Source organism: Trichechus manatus, unplaced genomic scaffold (genome assembly GCF_000243295.1).
Source record: "Trichechus manatus latirostris isolate Lorelei unplaced genomic scaffold, TriManLat1.0 scaffold00008, whole genome shotgun sequence".
NCBI classification, from domain to species: domain Eukaryota; kingdom Metazoa; phylum Chordata; class Mammalia; order Sirenia; family Trichechidae; genus Trichechus; species Trichechus manatus.
The window spans coordinates 18,131,145-18,147,783 of NW_004443944.1; the positions used below are offsets into that span (position 1 = coordinate 18,131,145).

The following is a 16,639-nucleotide window of genomic DNA, read 5'->3' on the forward strand; positions in this document are numbered from 1 at the left end:
GTTACCAGGGTTACTAGGGGCTCGGTTGGAGATAACCAATGAGAACCTGAGGATATTTACATCCATTTAAGTCTTAGCCTTGAGGCTGGAATCCCGGAGCCTCCCGTCTGGGTAGACGACTGAAAGGGGCAGCTACTAATGCAAACTCCCTCAAAGGCCGAAAATGAAAATAAATACCAGTGTTTTACGGAAATCTTTTTATTCAAACCGCAAAGGCTCAGAGGGGTTAGGAGACGGTGAATATGTAGTTGCACTGCGTCTTCCACCTTACGGGAAAACTGAAGCCCAGGTCTCAAATTCTGCCTCTCCCTCAGGGCTCAGGGGCTCCACCCTCAAGAGTGGGGCAAATCCAGATCTCCTTGAAAGACATGAACCTTGGTGTTCTCCAGCCCAAACACCGCCAGTATTTCACAGAAGAAACAGGTCCCAGAGTGGTGCTGTGACTTGTTCAAGGTCATGGTGAATTAGTGCAAGAACCAAGACTGACTGCTGTGTTGGATTCAGTTCCCTGAAGATGTCAATCTAGCCCTCCAACAATCTTGGAAAGCTGGGTGGCTACCAGGCCTTGGGCGATTAATATTACAAACTAGCACAAGAGAAACACCAGTGTTTGTGCTTATTAATGCAAGGAAAACGTTCTGTTTATATAAGTCCAGGAGTCGGGGGTGGGGGTTCAGAATTAGACCAGGCCAACATACTACTTTTTACAGATGAGGAAACTGAGGCCAAAGAAACTGTCACCGAGCAAGGTGCTGGCATTCAAGTCTGTAATTCAGGTTTCTTCCCCCTGTCTATTTGGCTCCTGCTGCTAGCATAAGACTCATTAATAACCTGTGATATGCACATGGCACAACCTTGCTTGTTGAAAGTGAAGAGGACTTGAAGCACTTACTGATGAAGATCAAAGACTACAGCCTTCAGTATGGATTACACCTCAACATAAAACAAAAATCCTCACAACTGGACCAATAAGCACCATCATGATAAATGGAGAAAATACTGAAGTTGTCAAGGATTTCATTTTACTTGGATCCACAATCCACTGCCATGGAAGCAGCAGTCAAGAAGTCAAACGATGTATTGCACTGGGCAAATCTGCTGCAAAAGACCTTTTTAAAGTGTTGAGAAGCAAAGTCGTCACTTTGAGGACGAAGGTGTGCCTGACCCAAGCCATGGTATTTTCAATAGCCTCATATCCATGCGAAAGCTGGACAGTGAATAAGGAAGACCAGAGAGGAATTGATGCATTTGAATTATGGTGTTGGTGAAGAATACTGAATATACCATGGACTGCCAGAGGGACAAACAAATCTGTCCTGGAAGAAGTATAGCCAGAATGCTCCTCAGAAGCGAGGATGGCGAGACTGCATCTCACTTACTTTGGAAATGTTATCAGGAGGGACCAGTCCCTAGAGAAGGACATCGTGCTTGGTAAAGGATCAGCGAAAAAGGGGAAGATCCTCAACAGGACAGAATTACACAGTGGCTGCAACAATCGGCTCAGACATAGCAATGGTTGTGAGGATGGCACAGGACTGGGCAGTGTTTCATTCTGTTGTACATAGGGTCACTGTGAGTCGGAACTGACTCCATGGCACCTAACAGCTAGCATATGGGGTAACCTGAAATCAATTTGAAGGCTTGGTTGGTAGGGAGAGGGTGAAGTGGTAGAGTGGTAAGTCTTTGAATTTGAGGCATCAGGTTCTATTTGGCTCCGTAACCTCATTAGATTGATAATACTCAATTTCCTTTAAAATTAATAAATCCAACATAGAGCACCCACTTCCTGATAGTGAAGTCAGGAGTCCTCCTGTCAGGCAATCCAACTCCCCTTTCTTCCCTGTTCAAGCAGAACACATTTCTCCTGCGTATTTGATTTTATTAAAACAAACACCTTTATTTAATATGAATAAAAATAGGTATAAAGGACAGATTCTTCATAAAGAGCAGCAACAGCCAAGGATCACCCTCCCTCCCTTTGTCCTTGAAAACAGGCCCTTTTGCCAGGCCCATTTTGTCTCACCTATCCTGGGGCAGGGGTTTATCTCTGTAGGGTGAATAAGATCTGATCTCAGGGGTCGGGGGAAAGGAGGGTAACCTTTCAGCATGGAGAGAACTTTGGCCTTGAACAAGCAATGAGGCTCTTGAGGAATGTCAAAGGCAGGGCAGAAAAGGGGCAGATCCAAAGGGCCTTCACACACAGTGGGGTTCCACTCCTCCCTATTGTAACACTCCTTCTAGCCCTACCTAGGAAGACATTGGCTAAAATGCTGGCCCCTGATATATCCTGCCACTCTGAGCTCTCTGACTTCTAAAAAGTGGGGTCATGGGGCCAGTGCTCCAGTGCAGGTGCTTCAATCATGAACTGTGGCTTCAGCAGGAAGGAGACCCTCTCCTTCCTCCTGCTTTCCCCAGAGGAAAGGGAGGTGGCCCACATCCTTGAAGTCCCCGGGCTGCTGCCTGAGCTCAGGCAGCTGGCAGGGGTCAGCCCAGATGTCCACGATCTTGCGCAGGGTGGAGCAGCGCTCCTCCAGCTCTGGTCCTTCACTCTGCATTAGCAGGTTGGCCAACTCCCTGCTTAGGTCCTTGATCATGTCATTCCGTCCTTGCTTCTCATGCTGGCCTGTGTTTGGGATCAGAACAGGGTCCCGGAACTCTCCACTGGGCCCAAGGAGGTGCTGGTACCTCTTCTGCCACCGGGAGCAGACCATGGTTTCACTCACAGGCTGCTGGCTGGTGTGTAGCAGAGCCAAAATGTGCCTGCATGGCAGGTGGTACCGTTGTTGAAAGGAACAGCTGCAGCTACAGCCATCTTTGCTAGCCTGGTGGGAGTCCTCTAGCAGCTGAACATTCACTGAGGAACCAACCACCTCTACCAGGTGGGTGGAGTTCTCTACCACCTCCCACTCACTATGGCACAGCTTATAGGCCAGCTCGGAGCCGCTCTGGTGCAAAGTGGCTAGCATGCCACCCTGGGGAGATGGCACCTGTGGTGGCTGCTGTGAGTCTGGCTTCATCTCCGCCACAGGGAGCCAGGAATGTCTAGTAAGGTTCCCTCCACAGGTTTCCAAAGTCTTCTTGGACCTTGATAGCATGCTGCTTGCTGGCCGGGCCCTCTTTAGCTTAGGAGGAGCCAGCTTGAGAGGAGCTGTGGGCAAGTTCTTCAAGCCTTTGATGTTAAACAAGTCCATGTAATCCACAAAGCGCAGGATGCAGTCCAGTAGGGATTGCTGTTCCCGGAAGAGGCTTGACACTTTGCTGGTGACGACGTCAAGGCTGTCCATGTAGGTGTTACATGCATGCAGGCCCTTCCTGACGTGCATGTACCACAGCAGTTCACAGGAGAACCAGTGGGCCTGCAGGAAGCTGAAGAGCTCCTCATCCAGCAGGGCTTGGGACATGTGAGAGAGATTTTGCAGGCTGGCCTCTGAAGTGACAAACACAGCCTCCCGCAGGGCTTCCTTCATGAGCCTTTTAAAGGATGCATTTGCTGAACTACGATGCAACTTTTTCTCCAAGAGCCGGGTGGTGTGGTATATGGAAAGGAGGATGCGGGCAGCAGGAAAGATCTCCTGCAGGATGGCCCGGTGAGGGAAGGATGGGTCCACAAAGACCACCTTGACCTTGGGCCAGTCGGAGTTAAACTCTGTGAAGATGTTCAGCATCTTGGCCACAGAGGTGGCTGTCTCAGCCTTGAGGACAGCAAAGTGTACCACTCGCCCCTCTCGTTCCTTGTTCTCCACCAGGAAAGCATAGAGGATGTGGCCCTGGGCATTTTCCACCCGGTGCAGCAGGAGATTCTCTGGGAAGCGGATGAACAGGTCGCTCATCTTGCTGCTCTGGAAGCTGAGCCGGTCCAGGACTTGGCTGTTGCCCACACTGAGGGAGGCCATGGAGCCTACATCTAACCTGAGAAAGTTCTTCATCACTTTTGCTATATTGGCCAGGTCAGAAGGAGTGATGACCTCCTGCTCAGGCTTTGGGGGCACCTGAACCTTATCTAAGCAAAACGATGGTTCAATTGGGGATTTCTCAGTGTGAAGGTCTTTGTTGACTGGGGGCCACACAGGCTGGGGTTTCTGCAGACGCATTCTCTTTTGAGATTTGCCAGCAGTGTCTCCTCCAGGACTCGCAGTTTTGGAGTCACTATGAATATGCTTGGTGTTTAGTTCACTGATAAATAGTCTATCCAGTTTCTCATCATACCGCAGGGACAAGTATGCTGGGCATGTGTCTGCCTCTGCTGTTCTCTTCCTGTTTGACTGGGTCCGAATACAGACAAATTTCACCTGCACATATCTAGGGAAGGTAGAGGTTACAGTGAGAATGCTGCCGGCCACCCCCTTTCTCTTATAGGATAAGGCCCTGTAGCTAACACTCGGAGGGACTTATACTGGCTGATATGTTTCCTGGAGACCACAGGGTAGTGTAGGATGTAGGGAAGGAAGATTTAGGTTACCCTCTCAAGTCCCAAAGAATCCAGCCCTTTCTTCAAGACCCTCACCAGCTACAACTCTCCACATTTTCATCTACAGCAGCTCTAAGCCCCAACTACTTTCATTCACTGTGGCCCATTTTAGCTGCCAACAATTCAATCCAAGGCAAGATACAAGGGAAAATAGACAAGAGGCAGGCAGCAGTGTGCCCAGCTGGTTCCTCACTGTCTAAAATGTCCGCTTCATTCCAGTACTCGGAGAGCCACTGCCTGTTTCTCCAGACATCAGCGAGAAAAGCTGAGACATTAAGGAGACTGGTCTAGATCGGTGGTTTTGAGCTGAGCTCTTCAGGGCTGGGTATGTCGGGCCTCCTCTCTAAGAGGGGAAGAGCTCTGCTCATCTGTTTCATGTAAAGAAAAATGTTCACATCCTAAACGTCTGATAACCACTGGGCTAGATGATCTTTAGGGTTCTTCTAGCTTTGCCATTCTAGGTGGAAAGTGATGATTCAAAGGAGAGGGGTAATTAAATTGAATATCTGTGCTTTCTCTCTTCCTATACTCATTCTATCCATACTTCAAGGCCCAGATCAGGTCCCACCTTCTCCAGGGAGCATTTGCTGATGCCTCCAAGCAACAGTAATTGCTTCTTTCTCTGAATTCATAGCATTTATCTAAAAAGCGTAGTGGTTAAGAGCTCAGCTGCCAGCCAAAGGGTTGGCAGTTCAAATCTACCAGCTGCTCCTTGGCAACTCCACGGGGCGGTTCTACTCTATCCTATAGGGTTGCTATGAGTCGGAATCCACTCAACAGCAACTTTTTTTTTTTTTTAATCCAAAAGGCAAGGAACCCTGGTGGAGCAGTGGTTAAGCACTCATTGCAGATCAGTGGTTTGAACCCACCAGCTGCTCTGCAGGAGGAAGATGTGTCTTTCCTTAATGATTACAGCCTTGGAAACCCTATGGGGCAGTTAGTTCTACTCTGTCCTGTAGGGTTGCTATGAGTCAGAATCAGATTGATGGCAATGGGTTATCTAAAAGCCTTAGCTGAATGGCAGTATACCTAGTGGTTAACCAGTGGGGACACTGGAGGCAGACAGCCTGGATTTGAATCCTGGCTCCAGCACTCAGTAGCTGTTTAACCTGGGGCAAGTCACTTCACTTCTCTGTATACAGTTTCCTCATAGAAAAATACCAGTTGCCATGGAGTCGATTCTGACTTATGGCAACCCCATATGTGTCAGAATTGAACTGTGTTTCACTGGCTGATTTTTCAGAAGTAGATCACTAGGCCTTTCTTTCAAGGTGCCTCTGGGTGGACTTGAACCACTAACTTTTTGTTCAGCAGGCAAATGTGTTAACTGTTTGCACCACCCAGGGGCTCCATCAAAAAACAAGGCTATCTTATTATGGTTGTTGCAAGGAATAAATGAATCACAGGCATAACATTCAGCCCAGAGCCTGGTTCAGCCTCTTATTTATGCTCAATAAAGTTAGCTACTGCTATTATTATAGCTCCTGTGCCTTATGACATTCTCATGGGTTTTCTTTTTTTCCTGCTACTTAAGTTCTCAAATGTTTATGCAGTGCCTTTCCAATTGGATGGGGAAGTCTTCAAGTGCTAGGACTGAGAGATTCCTCACTGTATTCCAATGCTTAACCCAATGCTATTCTTTCATCAGATGCTGATCAATGACTTCCTGGATGAATGAATCACTGGTGGGTGGGACAGGTCACACCCTTGCCTCCTCAGGGAGGGTTCCAACCCAGAGACCAAACATGAAAACCAAACCCATTGCCTTTGACTCCGTTCCCACCCACAGCAACCTCAAGTGTGACAGAGTAGATTTGCCCCATGGGGCTTTCTTGGCTGTAATCTTTATGAAAGCAGGTTGCCAGGCCTTTCTTCAGCAGCATCGCTGGGTAGGTTCGCACATCAACCTTTAGGTGAGTAGGTGAGTTCAAATCATTTGTGTCACCCAAAGACCACGGGAGGGGGAAAAGATCTCAGCTTCTGGCATGACACAGCACAACCAGGGAACCTCGCCTATCCTTTTCCAAACACTAATCCAGCTGGTCCTGTTTGCCCATCCTGTGGGGCAAGCTTAGAAAAACAGGATATGTCAGGCCCACTAATGACAGGGTGGAGGGGCCTGGGGCTGAGGATGTCCCTACCTGTTGTGTACACAGTGCGGGGGTAGTGCCACCATCCTCAGCTCAGGGCCAGGAAGGGGCTGGAGCAGTCCAGTAGTATGGCAAGGCCAGTGAGGGGTGACCACCACGGGGCCTCTGCCTATCGCTCCAGCGGCATTTCCCACCCCTCACCCATCTTGTTCTTTAGGCCCTAGAAAGACAAACTGCCCACCGCTTCCTGTGTTCACTATGCTGTGTCTCCCCTTTGTGACTTTGCTCATGTTTGTCCCTCTGTCTGGAGAGCCTTTTCCACCTTTCTTCTTCTCAAAGTTTACTCATCCTTCAAGACCACATGCAACCATCATCTTTTCTAGAAGCCTCCCCCAGCCCATAGATTGGGTTCTACTCTTCTGTTCTCTCAACATCTTAGCATAACTCTAGCTCATCAAATTATACTGACTTTATGTGCACTCAGAGTGGTGCAGTGGTTAAGTGCTCAGCCGTTAACTGAAAGGTTGGCAGTTCAAACCCACAGCTGCTCCATGGAAGAAAGATGTGGCAGTCTGCTTCCGTAAAGATTACAGCCTTGGAAACCCTATGGGGCAGTTCTATCCTGTCCCATAGGGTCACTATGAGTCGGAATTCGACTGGACGGCAGGGGATTTGGTTTTGGTATGTGCACTTGGTGAATGTTCGTTGAGCTCCTCCAAAGAAAGATAGCGGTGACTGCCAACAAATAGTTCTTTTAACCATTCCTGGCTCCATTAATGACCACACCTTTCAGTGTGGGAACCTTGGCATTCTTTTTAATTCCCAAGACTTTTTAATTCTTTTCCTACCACTACTACATGTGTTGAGGATTTATTACACATACACGCCAGCAATACTAAGCTGTTAACATGCATCATTTTTATACTAGGAAAGGAGTGCTATTATCACTCACGTTTTACAGATGGGAAACAGGCTTAAAGAAGCTCAGTAATGTCCTCAAGGATGAGGCGTTGGGATTTGTTGTTCCAGCTGAGACTGGAGGATCTGGCATTTACATTAAGTCGGCTTGGCTATAGTCTGAGTAATTAACCATTATGTTTCCTTTCTACCTTAAAAATATTTCTCAGATTTGACTCTTTTCTTTGAATTCCCATTTTTATCCTCCTCACCTTGGAAGGTTTCAACAATTTCCTTAATGGTCACTAAATACATTGTCCTCGTTGGCATCATGCATTTCATACTTAATAGACACTAGGTTAAGCTTCTGTTATTTTCTTCTGCTTCCTTCATTATTCTGGATTGAGATACAATTTACGTACAGTGAAGCACACAAATCTTTTGTAAAAATTCACCAAGTGCTGTCGTTATTTCAATCTATACTTATTTCTGTTTCCCTGGTAAAAGCATAGATTCGCTTCAAGACAGGGACAAGGTATTATTCTTTCTGAATCTCCCTTGTTGTTGTTAGGTGCCATCAAGCTGGCACCAACTCATAGCAACCTTATGTATAATGCAACAAAACATTCTGTTACATTTAAGTGTTTATATCTAAGAGGAAGGAGCCCTGGTGGCACAACGGTTAAGCACTTGGCTGCCAACCGAAAGGTCGGTGCTTTGAACCCACCAGCCACTCCATGGTAGAAAAGACCTGGCCTTATGCTCCTGTAAAGATTATAGCCTAGGAAACCCTATGGGGCAGTTCTACTCTGTCCTATAGAGTTGCTATGAGTTGGAATAGACTTGATGGTATAAAACAACAGTATCTAAGAGTGCTCAGCCACAACATGGAGGAAGGGAAAGTCAGTCAGTCTTCCTTCCTTCCAATCTACACGTTAGGCATCCGTACTCCCCTACTGGACTGTAACCCCAGAAGACAAGGGCCTGCTGGTGCCGCCACTGTACTCCCAGTGTCTGGCACTGTACCTGGTACATACATATAGGGTTGCTATGAGCTGGAATCAACTCGACGGCAACAGGTTCTTACATACACTGAATGAACGTTAAATGAGTGAATGTATGACATAGAAAGTTCTTTCTACAACACAAGCAGACAGCTTGGCTACTCTCAGCCAAGCACCATTGGCTATTACTGTTACTGGCACTATTCCTATTACTTTGAATAAGTTCTTTATTTCATTTCAAACATTTACTGAGTCAAGAAATCAAACGACGTAATAGAGGGTCCCAGATATGCTGGAGAAAAATGCAGAACAAAATTCTAACTCAAAAAAAAAAAAAAAAAAGAAGAAGACCAGACTTACTGGTCTGACAAAGACTGGAAAAAAAACCCAAGAGTATGGCCCCCAGACACACTTTTAGCTCAGTAATGAAGTCACTCTTGAGGTTCACCCTTCAGCCAAAGATTAGACAGGGCCATAAAACAAAACGAGACTAAACGGGCACACTAGCCCAGGGGCAAAGACGAAAGGGCAGGAGGTGACAGGAAAGCTGGCAATAGGGAACCTAAGGTCGAGAAGGGGAGGGTGTTGACATGTCGTGTGGTTGGCAACCAATGTCACAAAACAATATGTGTATTAACTGTTTAATGAAAAGCTAGTTTGCTCTGTAAACCTTCATGTATAGTACAGTTTAAAAAAAAGAAAGAAAGAAAAGGCTAGGATCAGCTGGCAAATCTTTGTAAAGAAGACAAGATTTTGATTCATTCAACAAATATTTATTGAGTGCTCACTGTTGGTCAGACATCAATGAGGCTGAGAATATAGTGGGGTTCAAGCATGGGGCCTAATTTCTAGTGGATATTAATATATAAGGGGGGCAGGGAAGCTAGATTAATGGAAACAGAACAACCGCAATGGAAATAATGAGAATCTTGACACATTGTGAAAAACGTAACCAATGTCTCTGAACAATATATATAGAAATTGTTACCTGAGAACCTAATTTGCTGTGTAAACTTTCATCAAAACACAATGAAATATTATTAAAAAAAAATCAAACCATGTATTGCACTGGGCAAATCTGCTGCAAAACACCTCTTTCAAGTGTTAAAAAGCAAAGATGTCATTTTGATCACTAAAGTGCACCGACCCAAGCCATGGTATTTTCAATTGCCTCATATGCATGCAAAAGCTGGACAATTAAAAAAGGAAGATCAGAGAATTGACGCATTTGAATTGTGGTGTTGGTGATGAATATTGAATATACTGTGAACTGACAGAAGAACAAATACATCCGTTTTGGAGGAAGTACAGCCAGAATGCTGCTTAGAAGTGAGGATGATGAGACTTCGTCTTGCTTACTTTGGACATCAAGAAAGACCAATGGCTGGAAATCATGCTTGGTAAAGTAGAGGGTCAGAGAAAACCAGGTAAACCCCTTATGAGATGGAATAACTCAATAGTTGCAACAATGGGCTCAAACATTTCAACAACTGTGAGGATGGTGCAGGAGCAGGCAATGTTTTGTTCTATTATACATAGGGTCGGCATGAGCGGGAGACCACTCAACAGCAACTAACAACAACAATTAAGTACGAAATACTTCTAGTTGCTCAGAAGGCTACCAAGACAAATTAGATACTCTACTCTCAAAGTCTCGTGAGCAGAGAGATTATTACACATGTGGCCAGTAAAAGTCAAAATCAAGTGAATGTTAAATAGAGGCACAAACAATATACTTATTGAATAACAAGTGATCCACTCTATGGGAATTGGTACTGATTAACTAAGGCTCTCGATTAATTTTACATAAGATTTGTGCCCTTTGTTGTATGTAAATTGGGCCCTGAACAATGAGTAAGATTTTTATAGATGAAGAATAGGTAAAGCGCCCATAAAACAAAACGAGACTAAAGGGGCACACTAGCCCAGGGGCAAGGACTAGAAGGCAGGAGGGGACAAGAAAGCTGGTAATAGGGAACCCAAGGTCGAGAAGGGAGAATGTTGACATGTCGTGGGGTTGGTAACCAATGTCACAAAACAATATTTACTAATTGTTTAATGAGAAGCTAGTTTGTTCAGTAAACCTTCATCTAAAGAACAATAATAATAATAATAAAAAAAGAATAGGCAAAGCCATCTTTGTTGTTAGGTGCTGTCAAGTTGATTTTCAACTCATTTCAATCCCATGTGACAGGGTAGAACTGCCGCATAGGGTTTCCTAGGCTGTAATCTTTACAGGAGCAGATAGCCAGGTCTTTCTCCCATGGGTGGGTTGGAACTGCCAACCTTCCGGTTAGCAACCGAGTGCTTAACCATGCCACCAGGGCTCCTTAAAGACATCTTAGATGATATAGTTTGAGTTAGGAGTCAGAAGATCTTAGTTTCAATCCCAGTTCTACCACATATTAGCTATATGACCTGGGACAACTCACTTCCTCTAAACCTCTATTTCCACAGTCATGAATATGGAAATAACTATAGAACAGGTCCCTCCTGATCCAAGAATAATCAGAACCACTTAAAGTGAATCCATTTAAAAGGTTATGGCAGGTTATGGTTGGTTGTTGCCAAGCCAGCAGAACTTTGTCCCCTCTCTTCCTCCTTCCTAATAGAACTTCCATTTTATTCTGGTTGCCACCCCTCCTCCACAGAGCTCTGTGCTTCAGGGTTAGTCTAAGCCAATTAAGGTAATCCCATTAGGAAGGGGCAGGGATACTGCCTCCATTCTGGCCAAGAAACATGGTAGAAATTCTTCGGGACACCAAGGAAGGCTTTTTCTTCTGGATGTGCCACGCTGGGAGCCACCTGAGGGCACAGCTGAGACCTGAGGATGGCAGAGTGGGAAGACGGAAATAGCCTGGGCCTCTGAGACAGTCACCTGTGGAGGCTCACCTCTGGGCTTCTAAGTGGGAACTAATAAGCCAATTTGAGTAAGGTTTTCAGTTCGTTGTAGTCAACAATATCCCTGGAAGCAACATTTCACAGTAAATAGTGGGGAAAAAAAAGATTTGAGTGGAACTTCACCTTAAAAAATAAGACAAAAATTATGAAGTTAATATTATGTTTAATAAAATGTAGATTATAATGACAACTATATGCTTATTCTTAGACTAATCAAAGAACAACAAAGCATAGGTGAATAGGCAAAGAAAAAACAAAAACAAAAGAACAACTTGAAGTGTCAACTTTTTTTTCCTGGTATAATTTTTCCAAACACTATGATACTTCATTTCCTGTCTCACTTTTGCAATACGCAAAGGTCAGTTTTACCAAAATATTCCAGGGCTTTATTAAGTTTCCCAAGGATCTATCTTAATTCTTTGCTATGCAAATCCTTTGCTTTTCAAGTTCCAATCCTATTATCATCCTTGTTGATTTCCCTTCTCATCTGTTAACTGTGTGAGGCTAAGGGAGGAGGCCTGGTGGTGCAGTGGTTAAGCACTCAGTTGCTAACCAAAAGGTTGGCGGTTTGGACCCACCAGTGACTCCACGGGAGAAAGATGTGGCGGTCTGCAGCAGTCTGCTTCCGTAAAGATTTACAGCCTTGGAAACCCTATGGGGCAGTTCTACTCTGTCCTAATACCTAAGTGCTTTCTCACAGCTTCTTGAAATCCTACCCTGCTCCTTGCTCCGACTTGCCCCTCCTTTCTGCCCGTTCCCATTTTTCTTGGCTGTGACTGTACCAGATTCAGACTTCCCTGGCTCATGCCCAGGTGCTTTTGGGGGTGAGGGTGCTTTTTGCCACAGATTCTCATGATTTTCCTCTTCCATGCCTTGACTACCTGAGTACCTGCTCCTGTCCGCCCCTTGACTGTACCTCTCCTGTCATCTGCCTTTGCTCGTACATTTGGAACTCCGTGCAAAAGAGCCTTCCAAGAGTTACGTAAATGAACTCAGTGCCTTAACCTTAAGCAGCTGTTGTTGTGTACTGCTGAGTCAATTCCAACTCACAGCAAGCCCATGTGACAGAGTAGAACTGCCCCATAGGGTTTCCTAGGCTGTAAACTTTACAGGAGCAGATGGCCAGGTCTTTCCTCCCAAGGAGCCGCTGGTGTGTTGGGACCTCCCACCTTTCTGTTAGCAGTCGAGCGCTTAACCATTGTACCACCAGGGCCCTTTAACCTAAAGCAGAGAGGTAGACTTAGTCTCTTCTTAACATTTGACTTCCCCTGGCTGTGTTTCCTCACCTGCAAAATAATAATAATAATAGCAGCTTATATTAATGGAATATTTTCTATGAACTAGGCACTCCTGTAAGCACTCTACATGTATTAACTCACTTAATGGAGTTAACAAAAGGCCTTTGGCAGGGTTACTCAGAGTTTAACAAGTCAGATAATGAAGGTGAGTGTGCTTTGCAAATGATCTCTGCAAAGTATCAGGGAAGACAATGTCACGTTTCTAATTAACAGTCTGAACTGGTATCAAGTGTCAACCAACACCTTCTTCCTCCACCACCACCACTCCCCCCTGGCCACCCGACTAGGTTGTTTCCCTGTCATTCCACCACCCAGCACCCAGCACCCTGGACTTTTCCTTTGCAGCCCTTACCACAATTTTAAGTAAATAATTACTTCTGTGATTATAGATTAATATCTGTCTCCCTGACTAGAAGGTAAGCTCCAGGAGGACTTTATCTTTTTCAACACCGTCTCTCCAGACTCTAGCATGGACTAAGTTTTCAGTAAACCAATGCTGAAATCAATGAATAAGCCAGGGAACTTTCAGTAAGGATGATTCGCGCATACAAGTGGAAGAAGTGGTGTGGAATAATCTCCAAGATACACGAATAAGTGAGAAAAGCAAGGTGCAGAATGATGTGTATCGACAGTATGCTCCCACTTGCGGTAAACATAAATAAATAAATAAACACATAAGATATGCTTGTTCAGGCACAGGCATCTCAGGAAGGTAACAGTGGTTGCCTCTAGATAATGCTGAAGGGACACTGACTTTTGGATTCTTTTGTTTGAGTTTTTTTTTAATTAAGTGGTTATATTAACCATAACCAAAACAAATTCATTGTTAAAATTGTTCAACCTTCAAAGACAAAAATAAATGAAACTAATCTTAACCTTCCAGTCTATTTATCTGGGCCCATCCAGTTTTCTTTCCCACTGCTCTCCGGCATAAATCCTCCTACTAGCTAAATAGGTTTCCTCACAAGGGTCCTTAAAGTGGGAAAGGGAGACAGAAAAGGGGAGTCAGAGAAGGAGATGTGAGGACAGAAGCAAGGTCAGAGTGATGCAATGTGAGGAGGGCTCCACCTGCCATTGCTGGCTTTGAAGATGGAGGAAGGGGACCACGAGCCAAGGAGGGCTGGCAGTCTCTAGAAGCTGGAAAAGGCAATGGAATCAATTCTCGCTGACACCTTGATTTTAGCCCAGTGAAACCTATGTCTGACTTCCAACCTACAGAATCTAAAGATAATAAATTTGTGTTGTTTTAAGCCATTAGTTTGTGTAATTTGTTATAGCAGCAAAAATAAAACTGATATACCTCCCAAAGCACCCCCTCCCATCATTAGAGGTCCAGCTTATGCCTCCCTTCCTCTTACTTCTCCAGCCCACAGTGATGATTCTCTCTTCTGAGTTCCTGCAGCACCTATTTTCCTGAAGCACACATTTAGCACTTGGTGATTTATTTATTCAATAAACAATGACTTGCTATGGGCCCAACCCAGTGCTACACCCTGGGGATACAATGGTGAACCAGGGTCCCTCCCTGGAAGAGCTCAGCCAATGGGGAAACCTCTGCAAACTGTATTGCAAAGCAATATGCGAAGCGGTGTAACAGGTGCTGTTGGAGCATAGGAGGAACATCAAACCTAACCTTGGGGAAGTTAAGAAAGGCTTCCTGGAAAAGTGCTGAGACCTGAAGAATGAACAACTAGCTAGGACAGAGTTTCCCGTAAGGGGTCCAAAATGATCTCAGATTGCACAAGAACAGATATTTTCATAATTATTTATAAATACATAGCATTCATTTCACATTAATGCTCTGCACTTTACATGGAATCAGCCAGTCCGATTCCAGAACACATTTTTTTTTTTTTAAGCCCTGGTGGCACAGTGGTTAAAAGCTCAGGCTGCTAACCAAAAGGTCAGCAGTTCGAATCCACCAGTTGCTCCTTGGAAACCCTACAGGGCAGTTCTACCCTGTCCTATAGAGTCGCTATGAGTCAAAATCGACTCTCCGGCAATGGGTTTATACTGTTATTTCATGTATATTATTGCCTAGCTTAGGTCTAAAATAGGTTTCTTTGAATATTAAAACTGAGTGAATTTAAAGAAAAATGTTAAGTAAATTGTAGTACAGGACATGGCAAGAGCGAGATGATAGCACACAAAATGACTAACATATGAGTTGGGTTCGAACTACCAACCTTTAGTTTAGTAGTCGAGAGCAAACCTTTTGCACCACCTAGGGACCTTGAGACTCCTACTCTAGCCCTCTGCATGTATTCACTGCCCAGAGAAACCATTACTTCCAGAGTGGAGCTTTTCCATACGTCCCAGGCATGTCACTTCCTCTTCTGCACACGCCTCCTTTAAAGAATTATCACTTATGGTTAGCTTATCTGAGTCCAAGTCTATTCCACCTTAAGCTCCTCGAGGGTAGGTTGGATTTTTTAATCATCTTTATGTCATCTGTACCCAATACACTAGACTTCTGAGTAGCGGAAAGAACACAGCCTGGCTCCCTAGCTGGGGAGCTCTGGCCAACATCTCAACCCAGAGGTCTCAAACTGGTGGCCCTCAGATACACTTTTTTGATTCTCAGAGTTGGCCCACATGGTGTGTGTTAAAATTTGAATTGATTTCCATTTTTTAAAAAGTGGGCAAATCCACATAAAAGTCTGGGTTTCTCACTCCTCTTGCCCAAAATTCTGGCAACAATGGAGCTTCATTTTTCACACGGCAGTAATCAGCTGGAGTCGATTAGATGGGACCTGCTCTCTGATTTGCCCCAGTTCACACTCCTCTCTGTTGTCCTGAGCATGGAGGCCTAGTGGCGTTAGTTCATCATTCTTATTCTCATGGTAAAATAAAAAGTTATGTTACATTTTCTTACACAGAGCTCTTTCACCCGAGCCCTGAAGGTATTTGAGTTTTCAACTCCTGTCTTAAATTCTTTAAGCCTGTTTTCTTATCTGTCAAATGAGGAAAAATAACATCAAATCCTTGATATAGCCCTGAGGAGTAAAGCATGCCCAAAGTAGAGAACGCTGCTTGGGACACGCAAAGTGTTTGAGAAACAGTTGTTAATATTAGGAGCTCAAGAACCATTTATAGAATGAATGAATGAAACAATCACCAATTGACCTGTTACTGCTTTGTAAAGAACAGAACGCTAAAGGGTTTTTATCCATCTGTGAAGGCCATATTTTGTGTCTGGAATACTGTAGGTGCTCCAAAAATGGGACAGATTGCAGTTTTTATGAATTTCAGAAAAGCTTGTTGAATAAAGGAATGAGTGAGTGACGGTGAAGTGGGTGGTCAAAAAGCAATGCCTGTGGAGGTTTTGCTCTATTTCCACAAGGCACACAGCAGGTGCTCAATAAGTGCCTGCTGAAGGAACGGCTGCGGAAGTCTGAGACAAAGGCCCAACAGCATTCCCTCCTCCTCCTCCAGGCCGCCCTCCAGAGGGGCGGCCACCCTCCTCCCCATCCTCCTGCCCTGCCCCCGCCCCGCCCCGCCCTTACAGGATGTCCTCACGGATGGAGGTGCCATGGTTGAGGTTGTGGAAGCGGACGGAGACGCAGTCTTTGAGAATGAAGGAGCACCTGTTCTCCTTTTTGTAGGCGCTAAAGCATTCCTTGAAGTCCTCGTAGGTCTTGAAGCAGCTGCCCAGCTCCATGGCTGCCCCCTCAGTCCACACCAGGGGCTGGTCCAGGCGTGAGCCCAAGATCACACTGGGGGTCAGAGGTCACTATGAAGGTCTACAGGCTGGCTTAGGCCCAGGACCCTTAGAGGTCGGCCTCACTTGAGTGCCTATTATGGAACTCAGGAGGAGCCCTAGGCCTGAGGGGTTTTAAAGGCGAGGGGCGTCTTTGCTGTCTGACAGGGAAATTGACACTCAGCCCTTATTATTCAGTCCCGAGGCTCCGCCCCCTCACTATCACATCCAATCACACACGGGGCTCCCAGACTGGCGCTCATTTCCTCCAATCGTTAGAG

The 16,639-nt window shown here is 45.3% G+C and overlaps 1 protein-coding gene across 1 annotated transcript; it reads right to left on the minus strand.

Annotated features, from left to right (window-relative positions):
- Nucleotides 1–2,354: 2,354 nt before the first annotated feature.
- ZSWIM3 (zinc finger SWIM-type containing 3) lies at nucleotides 2,355–16,372 on the minus strand. The gene is made up of 2 exons (XM_004370555.2): nucleotides 16,165–16,372; nucleotides 2,355–4,299 (listed from the first exon to the last, which is right to left on the minus strand). Exons 1-2 carry the CDS (start codon nucleotides 16,317–16,319, stop codon nucleotides 2,355–2,357), a joined length of 2,100 nt encoding a protein of 699 aa, XP_004370612.1. The 5' UTR covers nucleotides 16,320–16,372.
- Between the last annotated feature and the right edge of the window lie 267 nt (nucleotides 16,373–16,639).